Source organism: Aethina tumida, chromosome 4 (genome assembly GCF_024364675.1).
Source record: "Aethina tumida isolate Nest 87 chromosome 4, icAetTumi1.1, whole genome shotgun sequence".
Taxonomy (NCBI): Eukaryota; Metazoa; Arthropoda; class Insecta; order Coleoptera; family Nitidulidae; genus Aethina; species Aethina tumida.
The window spans coordinates 9,584,817-9,596,627 of NC_065438.1; the positions used below are offsets into that span (position 1 = coordinate 9,584,817).

The 11,811-nt window shown below is 34.7% G+C and overlaps 3 protein-coding genes across 3 annotated transcripts; 1 reads left to right on the top strand and 2 right to left on the bottom strand.

The window, feature by feature from the left end:
- Nucleotides 1–26: 26 nt before the first annotated feature.
- Nucleotides 27–1,980, bottom strand: LOC109599044 (solute carrier family 35 member E2A). The gene is made up of 5 exons (XM_020014978.2): nucleotides 1,624–1,980; nucleotides 1,432–1,567; nucleotides 1,086–1,388; nucleotides 744–944; nucleotides 27–686 (listed from the first exon to the last, which is right to left on the bottom strand). Exons 1-5 carry the CDS (start codon nucleotides 1,823–1,825, stop codon nucleotides 494–496), a joined length of 1,035 nt encoding a protein of 344 aa, XP_019870537.1. The 5' UTR covers nucleotides 1,826–1,980; the 3' UTR covers nucleotides 27–493.
- Nucleotides 1,981–2,543: 563 nt separating this feature from the next.
- Nucleotides 2,544–8,102, top strand: LOC109599060 (dystrophin). The gene is made up of 5 exons (XM_020014994.2): nucleotides 2,544–3,060; nucleotides 3,247–3,591; nucleotides 3,655–4,005; nucleotides 5,069–5,381; nucleotides 6,176–8,102. The coding sequence occupies exons 1-5, from the start codon at nucleotides 2,809–2,811 to the stop codon at nucleotides 7,789–7,791; spliced, it is 2,877 nt and encodes a 958-aa protein (XP_019870553.1). The 5' UTR covers nucleotides 2,544–2,808; the 3' UTR covers nucleotides 7,792–8,102.
- Nucleotides 8,103–8,852: 750 nt separating this feature from the next.
- Nucleotides 8,853–11,689, bottom strand: LOC109599043 (calcyphosin-like protein). The gene is made up of 4 exons (XM_020014977.2): nucleotides 11,386–11,689; nucleotides 10,203–10,538; nucleotides 9,174–9,383; nucleotides 8,853–9,118 (listed from the first exon to the last, which is right to left on the bottom strand). Exons 2-4 carry the CDS (start codon nucleotides 10,536–10,538, stop codon nucleotides 9,017–9,019), a joined length of 648 nt encoding a protein of 215 aa, XP_019870536.1. The 5' UTR covers nucleotides 11,386–11,689; the 3' UTR covers nucleotides 8,853–9,016.
- Between the last annotated feature and the right edge of the window lie 122 nt (nucleotides 11,690–11,811).

An 11,811-nucleotide genomic window follows, 5' to 3' on the forward strand; every position in this document is an offset into this window, starting at 1 on the left:
ATGGAAAGGGAAAAATACAGAAGACATAAAAAAATAAAGTATATTTCTAAAATATTTACAATTTTATTCCACAGTGACAACAAATAAAATTCAAAATTAGTAACAGTTTTGTACAATTAGAATTACTTATGTATATACATTTAAGTACGGTAAAAACACACGATATGTGATTAAAATAATACATAATACTCATTAGAGAAATGCAACACAACCATCGAATTTTATCTTTTAGGTACATAAATGCTAAAATTGATTGTTAATAATCAAATGCATTTTTTCAATTGACAAGAACTTATCACAATATTTTGGTAAAAACAACAAAAACAAACAAATAAAAATATGTGAATAGTGAAACATGTAATAAATATTAATTGTGAATATTTAAAATATTATCACATCAGATAAACTTATTGTTAATCCTGGTATCAAAATTGGAATGTCATAATTGGCCTATGACTAAATATTATTAAATATTACGTATTTATAGTATTGCTTAAATCGCTCGGACTTTCCTTTGAATTATATTAGCCGAATTCAATTTATCGTCATATTCTTGCGCCTTAATATACATAAAAACACCGGCTATTACAATTATTGTTCCTAAACCACTGAGCAATGTTACTGGGTTTCCAAACATCAACACTGATAACCAAATCAAAAACGCCCTTTTTGCGGTATTGGCAACGCTAAAAAAGGAATACAAGTCAGTTCACATGGCTCAATTTTAACAAACGTAAGTTTACCTATGCGTCACAGGACTGATATAGTCCATCAGAACATATGCAGTTATGCTTTGAAAGTGGAAGAAAATACCATTTAATATAAAACATAATAATAATTTATATTCTATTCTTCCTGCATGTCCAACATCCACCAACAGTAATGTTGCAGGAATTTGAACTACTATACTTGCCACACTAGTGTAAAACTGCAATTCTGCTGGTCTAAAACAACATAACAATATTTAATCTTTTTTGTGATTAATAGAAATTCCTACAATTAGAAATTACCATATTGACCTTAACATCATCTTGACTGTTAAGTGAAAGTGAGTTTCTTTAACATTTAAAACTTGTTTTACTTACGTGTATTTGAATTTGTCGCCGGAAATCAGCATTTTAGAGTAGACATTTTGTATACATTCTGTAAGATTTGTGGCCATTGCCGCTATGAAACCAATTAGTTCAAAACTGATTTCATTTATTGAACAGAGAGCAAGACCAGACATGACTGGCAGTAAACTCAAATTCACATATAATCCTGTTTGTTCACCAAGTAAAAATCGTGAGATTAGGACGGTAAAGAGTGGAGCTGAACTTTTGATGGTCTCTGTGAAACTAACAGCCACATAGTTTAGGGCTACCAGACCTAAAACTACCGTTAAAAATCTTTTCAAACAATAAGTTTTGTCTGCATTTTTAATGTGTCTACCTGGTACAACCAACTAAAACCATATGCCTGTAAAAACCTGGTGGTTTACTTAATCTTTGGTGAGGTTTGTACATTCCACATGGAAAATATAACTGTATGAAACCACATGTTGCTGTCATCAACATTTGACATGCTCCTAAAGATTGTTATAATTAAATCCAATAAGAATGTCCATCTGTAAAATCTACTTACCCAATATTGTGGGGTTGCCATTAAGATAAGTTAGTATATATTTGTTTAAAAATAACGTACAGCCACTAAACAAATACCACAACAGCAAAAAAACTAAGGCTCGAATATTATTTAAGCCAGTTCTGTGGTTTTCATGTAAAATTTCTTTTTTCATATTATTTTCCACTTCCTTGGAATTGTTGTGTAAAATTGGTTTATCCATTGTCTTTTAGCATCAATTTGTCAATGTTTTTTTCTCGCAGTTTTGAATACACTTTTGTTGCAAACGTAAACTTGTAAATATTATGAATTAACCTCAATGCGACAACTTTCACTCGTGTTTGACAGTTATTGTTATGTGTTCATTTTTTGTGTTGGCGAGACTTTACCACAGTTGCCAAATTTGTTATTTTTTAAATATTACTATAAATCTTCGATTTATTTATTATTTACTAACTGGTATTAGATTAATTAATTAATGTATTCCATATATCGATTTATAAACTATAGTTATTCATTTTATGCCTTTAAACTTATTGTTATTAACAAATAAATATTTTTCCTATTTAAAATATTTTATTGTATATCATTCTATAATTATGAAAATGTTTTTAGTTAAATAACTTATTGAGTTTTTATATTAAAACATAAATTATAAAGTTTGTTTGGGTATTCAGGGTTGCCTAGCAATGAAGTACATTCAAGCAATTATTAAAGATTAAAGTGTATTAAACATATTTAACTTGAGTAAAAATTATTTTTATTTAAAATATTATTATATTTTAAATAAAACTATACCAGCAAATAAATAAATCTAAAAAAGAAAAGAAAAGCAATAAATAAGCCGCGTTGCCAATTTTCAAAAATGTTTCCACATAAACAGTGCGCATCCCAATCAATTGTGTTTAATGATTTTAAAGGCCGTAAACCATTCGTGTCAAATGAATTGAGTAAGGTTAATGAATGTTAATTGTGAATTAAGTCACATCTAACTCACTTCCATTAAAACCATATCGGGACATCAATGATGGAATTGAACGCGTATTGAATGTGTTAGGAGGGTAGTGCGAATGAAGTGCAGGTGCGCGGTCATCAACCCTGTGTTAAACATCGATCTGTGGTCGAACGTCTTGAAGTAATCGCCCTTTTCACTTCCCGTTCGTTCCACATTCGCGACATCATGTGATAACACGATACTCGAACAAAATGCACAAGAAGGACGAGAATTTTGAACAAAGACGACTGGAATTAGAAGCATGGCTCCAGAGGATGGAGGGCCGATTGGCCGGAATGGTGCCTGTGGGTCACACGGCCGATGTCTTGGAAGTGCAACTAAGGGAGCAGAAGGGGCTCCACGCGGAGTTGCACCAGTTCAAGGCGCAGATTGAGGGATTCCAACAGTTGGTCCAGAGACTGGTCACTGCACACCAACATGAAGACACCACTCGATACAAGAAGGTTAGCAACAATCATGTACAGTTTACATTCTTTATACAAGTGTTTATGAGTATTTAGGTGTCAATTTAAAAAAATATTGCCTTACTATAAATGGATTATAAAAGAAGTCTTTTGTTGTTGTTTTACTTCTTGTGTTATATTAATCTTAAATTTGCTTTAAACTTAATTGCCATTTGGTAATTCCAGGCAGCAGAATACATAAATCAACACTATCTTAGATTGGACGCCTGCGTCATAAACAGAGGCAAACTACTACATTCCGCAATGAGTTCCCTGCAAAATTTGGACCGGTCACAAGACAAGTTTTTAGGTTGGCTTAGCGAAGCCGAATCCGTATTGGAATCACTGGAATCAGACAGCGAATCGAGACGAGCAACGATGCAGCTGAAGGAACTACAAGCCGATCTCGACAGACAGGCGCCAACACATGCGACCCTGAGGTCTTCCAGTTTGGCACTGTTGGGCTCGTTGGCTCCCGAAGACGCGCTCATGTTACAGCTAAGAGGCGACGAAATCGAACGAAGGTGGCAGGTACGCAAGATATTTTTCTGATTGAGCACAAAAAGGAAATTAAACGAATGCTTTTCGTTTCAGTCTCTGTGTTCAAGAACTTCTGATCTCAGAAACCGTTTAGAACACAACGCGGATTACTGGAATGCCTTGCTCTTATCATTACGCGAATTAACGGAGTGGGTCATTAGAAAAGACACGGAATCCGGACTAGCGGCTCGGCAAGACGACCTACGAGCATTCCGTCAGCAACTAGAAGATAAACGTCCTCTTGTGGAGACGAGTTTGAGAAGTGCGAGGCAATATGTTGCTGGTGATCCCTCTGGCGAACTTGCCAGAAATTTGCGAAGGGAACTGGTAAAACTGTCGGATAAATGGAACGCGTTAATCGATAAGTCGGATCAACTGGCTACGCGATTCGAACAGAACACGCTGGTAATTCACACTATGATATGCCTGATGTAGTTGCATGTTTATGTTGTTAAAATGGAACAAGGTAATTTTGTTTTTGTGTGAATGGTCCATACATGCAGTGGTGGAAAAAGTATTTTATTAAATATTTTTAAATAATTTTATCCTCTAGAATTTTTCATACCGTCCGGTATACTAGATACCGCTCATCGTTTTTTGTGTTTAGGTTTTTCTATCGAGTAAGTTTTTTAAGAATGGAATATTATTTTATTTGCAGTCAATTGTACTTAAATTCTTAATATTTTCTGTCGTTTTCAACGTAATAATGTCCAAACACGTTTAAAAATCGACGCAAGCCAAAGCGTCCACGAAATACCATTCCTAAGACTGACAAAATTATAAAAAGACTTAAAAATCCTCGAAAAACGTCATGACAAAACACGGAATTTAATGTTAGTAGTAGAACAGAAAGTGTCTCAGACACACGTCTAAAATGATTAAAATGTTTTTTGTAATTACAAACTTAACAGTTCTTGAATGGCCGTCCCTATCTTCCGATCTGAAACCTATTGAGCACCATGGGAAAGTATTAGGCCCTTGAATCTGAACAAAAAACATCAAAAGAATAGAATAATAATGAACTTCAAATCATACTGGAGCAGTGGTTATGGCAAATTTCTGTTAACAGTACAGACTGGTAGATTCTATGTCTAAAAGATGCCAAGCACTAATAGAAGCCTATGCCACAAAATATTTAAATAAATATAATTTTAATTTGTTATGAATATTAAAACATTCGATATTTTTTCCTGACCAAATTGATTTTTTATTAAAGAAAAAGTAAAGACCTTTGAATATAATGGACCAAAAAATTTAATTTGTTCAGATTTAGTAACATTTGTAACAAGTAAATAAATATTCCATACTTTTTCCACCACTGTAGTTACAAATCTATTTTTAATCAATCAACCTTTGTATGTTAACATTTCATAACAAACGTTGCATGTCATTGTAGTTAGTTAACAGTGTTTTAGAAAATTTTCCCATTTTACTACTTTAATTATATATCAATTATATTTTGAAACAGAAATTGAAACAGTTAACCATGAACCTGGAAGAAGCTTCAGGAGCGGTGGCTCGGCTAGAACGCGCCACCCTGAGTTGGAGCGGTCCAAGGAGTGCGGCCGAAGCCAGAGAGCTGTTGGTGAATCTGCGCACATTGGAAACACAACTGCCACCGCTTCAGAGATCGCTGGAGGAAGCGAGGATCCAAGCTGCTAATATGGGTGGAGCTTTGCCGAACAATTTGGCCGCGCAACTAGAAGATTGTACGGCACGATGCCGAGCTCTTCAAGCTGCCATCAGGGAACGGAGAGAACAACTGACCAGTAGTACACAAGGTATTTTTAATACTGATCGTGACTGCTTTGTTTCGTATATATTTATAACACTCGTTTTATTGACATTACGTCAGTTCCTCACTAATCGAACTAATTGTAAATGTAAGCGCACTATTTTCACGTGACCTTCCGCAAAAACTATTCAATTCCCACCAAAAAAATTTGTTTGCGTCACCGGTCCCAGAGTAACGTTTTATAATATGTTTGTTACTACCTTGAAAAAGTGTCGCCCACATAATGCTGATTATTGTTAAACAATCAGACTTTCACCAGCCACATCATCTGATCAGAAATAAACGAGAAAAGAGAATCTATCCAGCTGAGTGCGTCACAGCCAGGCGCATCGTTTTCTATTCTCGTAAATTCAGACGCTTAATTAATGTTTCGAAGTGGTGGGATAGGCAAACGGTGGGCGAGTTGAATTTGTGGCTTGTTTACAACGATGTTAGACACACGTGTTGGAATCGGAGTATGTCGTATGACACGGTTTTTCGAGAATCGTGTCCAAAATTGAGTTTTGGTGCCGGTCGTGATGATGAATCGGACGCGTGTCAGAATCCAGTACAAAGGTGCTTCTTTCTATACATTATAACTAATAGTTGGCAACAAGCGTGCGTGTATGAAATTTTGTTTAATTTATGTTTTAATATTTATAAAGATTTGTTTCACCCATTTCTTGTTGTCATTGACCTTTATTTTTGGAACACATCCAACTTTTATATTTCATACTCGTTTATCCTATGAGCTTCACTTATACATATAAAATAATAATAAATAATTGTATGTTGTTAAAGGTGAAATCTCCCCGGGTCCATCTAGCGTACAGCCACCATGGGAGCGAGCAACCACCCCGAACAAAGTGCCCTACTACATAAACCACAGCACTGAAACTACCCACTGGGACCATCCACAAATGCTGGAGCTGGCCGCCTGTTTGTTACAACTGAACGATGTACGGTTTTCCGCATATAGAACTGCCCTTAAACTGAGATCCATCCAGAAGAAACTGAGCTTGGAGTTGGTGACATTGAGTGCGGCATCAGAGGCGTTCGACTTGCACGGTTTAAGGGCGCAGAACGACAAAATACTCGATGTGGCGGATATGGTTTTGGTGTTGAGAGCGATATACGGTAATGTTTCGGCACAGCAAACCACCGTCATTGTTGATGTGCCACTTTGCGTCGATTTGGCATTGAATTGGCTTTTGAATGTCTACGACAGTCAACGAACCGGTCAAATTCGCGTACTCAGCTTCAAAGTTGGACTGATAATACTATCCAAAGGCCATTTGGAAGACAAATATCGTTATTTATTCAGATTGATAGCTGATCCGCAACAAAAAGCAGACCAAAGAAAACTAGGTCTGCTCTTACACGACATTCTTCAAGTACCGAGACAACTAGGGGAAGTGGCGGCTTTCGGAGGTTCTAATATAGAGCCGAGCGTGCGTAGCTGTCTAGGAGAACGGGAAGACTTAGAAGTTACCCATTTCTTGGCCTGGTTGAAACAAGAACCTCAATCATTAGTTTGGCTACCGGTCTTACATAGACTGGCAGCGGCAGAGAGCGCCAAGCACCAGGCAAAATGCAATTCGTGTAAGCAATACCCGATAGTTGGTTTGAGATACAGGTGTTTGAAGTGCTTCAACTTCGACATGTGTCAGACATGTTTTTTCGCGGGAAAACTGACCAAGGGCCACAAACTGTCGCATCCAATGCAGGAGTACTGTGCTGCCACCACATCCATCGAAGATATGCGCGACTTTACGCGTGCTTTAAAGAACAAATTCAAGAGTAAGCGATACTTCGTGAAACACCCACGTGTCGGTTACCTTCCGGTGCGTTCCGTTTTGGAGGGAGATGAATTGGAGAGTCCGGTGGCTTCACCTCAGCACAACGACATGCACTCCAGACTGGAAATCTATGCTAGCAGACTGGCGGAGGTGGAATTGCGCGCCGCAAGTCCGGAGGATGAGCACAGACTAATAGCTGACTACTGCCAATCATTGGAAGCGGCACCTGCCAGTCCGGGACAGTTAATGTTGGTCATTGACGAGGAACAACGTGCAGAGCTGCAGGAGATGATACGAGAATTGGAAGCGGAAAATGCAGCGCTGCGTCAAGAGTATGATCAGTTGCAGAGAGGATCTGCGCCACATCCACCTCAGCCGCAACATGACGTGTTGGCCGAAGCTAGATTGTTAAGACAACACAAGGGCAGGTTGGAAGCCAGGATGCAGATCTTGGAGGACCACAACAGACAATTAGAGGCGCAGCTTCAGAGATTAAGGCAACTGTTGGATGAGCCGCAGACCTCGACATTGCAGACCAGAAGTGTTACGGCATCGCAATTGAACCAAGACACTCCGGGCAGGGTCAATCAGCCTCCTCCACCGGCCGATCATCGTTGATCGTTGACATCTCGATAGAATGAATCATATCAGTTAAGGATTAAGAGTTATCGCTTGTCAGGCATAATCAATCAGAATATATCATGTATACTAACCATATCATTTTATACATATGTCTCCCAATTATTGTTAGTGTCACTAGCGATGTTTATTATTTTCTGTTAATGTTGTTAGGGAAGCGAAATGAAAATCAAGTATTTAATCAATAATGACGTAAGATTGTACAACGGGCTTTGGACTGAAACTGTCGAATTTGTTGGACGAGATGATGTTACTTATGCTTTCAATAAATTATCCTCGGTTTAAAGAAACCTGTTTTAATCACAATTTATCATTTTTCTATTTGTGTCCAGATCAGTCATTAAAAAGTATTAATTAATAGTAAAATAACTATTGTTTCTAAGCTCGTGAGCCTGATGAAAAAAAATTAACGCATAATTAAATCCCAAATATCTTCATTGCCTTTCTTATATTAATAAATTTGTTAGTATTATTTCTGGTTGACGCCATATCATAGTAAAAAAGAGACACAGTATTAAAAATCTTTCCACAGCTAAATACACCAGACACACACACGATCAAGTAGATGTTGAAACTGAAGAATCGTCAATGTTCGGAAACTTTGTGTAGGTATTTGGTGTTATCTCATTGGCTAAAGGCTCACCTCCCCTACCATTTTAACAGAAATATTTAAGATTTATTTATGAAACGAATTGGCGCGAAGAGACATTTAAAAGTGCGCCTGGTGAACTTGCGCACAAAATTTTCATTGAAATTTAATATAAAACTGTTATTGCTTATTTAATTGTCGGTTTTACAAAATATTAGCCTTCTATCTTTGTTTAAAAATTAAATTATTTTCTGCTTTAAAGTAAAAAACATAATTAAATGTATTTTTTTATATTAACATGTCAATAAAATCATTTCTATAGGTGAGGCAATACTTCACTTGCCTCATCTGAGTAGTCGCCATTGGTAAAAATATAAATTAAGAAGAACGATATGAAATTTCTAATTATTCCTTAATTCGTAACAAATGTATCAAATAATACACAACAAAATAATGTTTAACTTTTATTAAATTTGATTTTAATTATGAAAAAGCACTACAACCGTAAATAGAGAAATATAATAAATAAAATATATCATTATAACAACAGCTAAATGGTAATTTGATAATAAGTTACAAACATCTATCGAAAACAACAATCAATAATCACAAAAATTATAACTTATAAGCTTGTCGCATCATTAGGTCGAAGTAACAATCGTTGTCTATTGAAGCACTGATGCCGGAGTAATAGTTCACAAATTCCTCTTTAGTCACCTAAAAACATCAAGAAATTTTAAGAAATGATTATGAAAAACTTCACGTTTTCTACCTTTCCGTCTCTTGTGGCATCCTGTTCAAAATTTCCCAAAAATCGTTTCATAATTCCCTCTTCGGTTTCTTCCCCTGAAATGTATCGAGGATGGGATTTAACATTATAAACGTTTTTCAAATCGTCTATTGTTATTTCGCCATCGCCAGTTTTGTCCATTTTATTGAAAGCTTCATCGATCACTTTTCTTCTGGTCTCGGATAAGGGAGGCTGCACAAAGAATTTTCAATTAATTTATATCCTTTATTTTAAATATTCTATAGTGTTGATTGCCGTTGGAATTGACCTTTTGCTTTGTCACAGTTTTCACGTTTAAATAATGCAGCAAATCGATAATCGATACTAAATAAATGGACTAGATTTTAGTTTACGCTGAATGTTTAAAATGTTTTCCTGTAATGTACAAATGACTCAACGCTAATTTGTTTTAAAACTATTTAAACCAAATTATTGGTTAATTAATCAATCTTGTACGCAAGGTTAAAAATTGGTAAAAACAGTTAAAAATGTAGTAATAAATACTGCAAAATTTTTACATTTACTTTAAATTGTATTTTTTAAAATTAAATTATTCTATGAAATTAACATTTAAATAAATATAAAAAATACCGTTTCCACGTATTTATGTATTTTTTTTTACAACAATTGAAACAAGTGAAAACAAGACAGCTATTTAATTATATATTCATGAAGTTAATGAGAATTAGAACAGACATGAATATTTAACAAATAATTGCGTGGATCGTTATAATAAAAAAAAATTGGGTGTCCCTCGGTTCCAATAAAATAACTAAACTAACCACTAAACAGGGTAATTATTTACCATTTATCATAAAATAAAATGAGGAACAATAATAAATTAACGAACATATCAGATATTTGAGTTATTGTGGTTGTAATTTTATTGATTTTGTAATTTACTGCATTAAGTTAGATAACATATTTTCTGTTGACAACAGATAAAAATCAGTAATATTAAAATTCGATAGGGAAGGAATAAAAAGCACGTTATAAATTAATTTAACTCACCCTGATGTGAACCAAAAACTCATCCAAATTAACACTACCACTATTATCGGTATCAAACTTATTAAACATCTCTCCAATTTCTTCATCGGTAACTTCCAAGCCCATTTCCCTTAGTCCGTGCGTAAATTCCTCCTTGTTAAGATTTTTGTTACCGTCATCGTCCATCCTGCGAAACAACCTTCCCAAACCTAGAATCCCATTTGCACCTCTCGAAAGACACAGCAGTCTCAATCTTTGGACGGGATCCGAAGAATTCCCAAGGGATTGGAGTTCCCGTAGACTTTTCGCTGCCATTTCGGACTCCTGACGCGACTGGGCACTTTGTGGACGAAACATCTACGAATTAAGAACCGCAAGTTAATTTTTTAATGGATCGCGGATTTCTCTTGGCCTTGATCTTATGAATCACACTTTTACAGTGAAATCGGTTCAACATTGTAAATATAGACGACAAAATATATTTAACTTAACTGTTTGTTCTGTGCAACATAATATAAATATTCCATAAAAATGTCACTTTTATCTGTTATTACAATTAAATGACTTAATAATTTGATTTAACACTTTAATTGCTAAAAATATAATTAATCTTCATAAAATTCATTAGAAATTTTATATTTATTATATAATATATCCACATTTAACTAGTGTTCCTGTTTCAAATGATAAAAATAATTGGGAGTATTAATTGGTTTGTGGTTTCCTCATGCGATAACAATTATACAATATATACAATTTAGTTAGATTCTCTCTCTAATTTAAATTTTAATTCATCCACGTGAATAAATATTTATTTAACAATACTCGATCTTTATTTTATTATAAAGTTCTTCAAAGTTATTATTTGTCATTTGTGAATTACGCCTAACAATCGATACATTTCTAATAAAATTTCATACAATTGGTTTCTTACGAACCAATTTGGAAAACGAAAAAACTCAATAAATCAATCAAAATAGCTTTCAACATAGCATTGTGTTTCGAAATAGGGTGAGGTGTTGAACTTTAATTCTAAGGTTTAATGAATCTATCTATTTTTGTAACAATAAATAATTTCTTTAATTATTTTAATAAAACATAATTAATATGATAATTAATTTAATTTCTTTAATAAATAACAAAAGAATAATGTGATATATAATTACTACAATACCATCTTAGTACTGAAATCAAATTACGTTACCTTTTTGTTTTTGGTGTGATACTTTGACGACTTCACAGAAAACACTGGCCAAAATATGGTACAAAAATATCGAGCGACACTAGCGCAAAAAACGCTTGTTGTTAACAAGTTATGGGAACTTCACCACATGGGAAAAATGATAATGGATATAGATTCGACACGCGAATGAAAATTAATTAATTAAACCACATTTCCCAGTACAAAAACACAAAACTCTTTATTTTCTGAAGGAATATTTGCATACAGTTTGTGAGAGTGTAGATAGTGAAGTGAATAAAGGTGGTGGTTTGAACATTTATTTATTAGTGCGCAAAAGATTTACTTGTTGCCAGGCGATCAGAATGGTTACAACAATACGGATATTGGAAGTTGATTGACCGGATATAAAATATAATTCGATAATTTCATTGTTCATTGGGGTGTTTC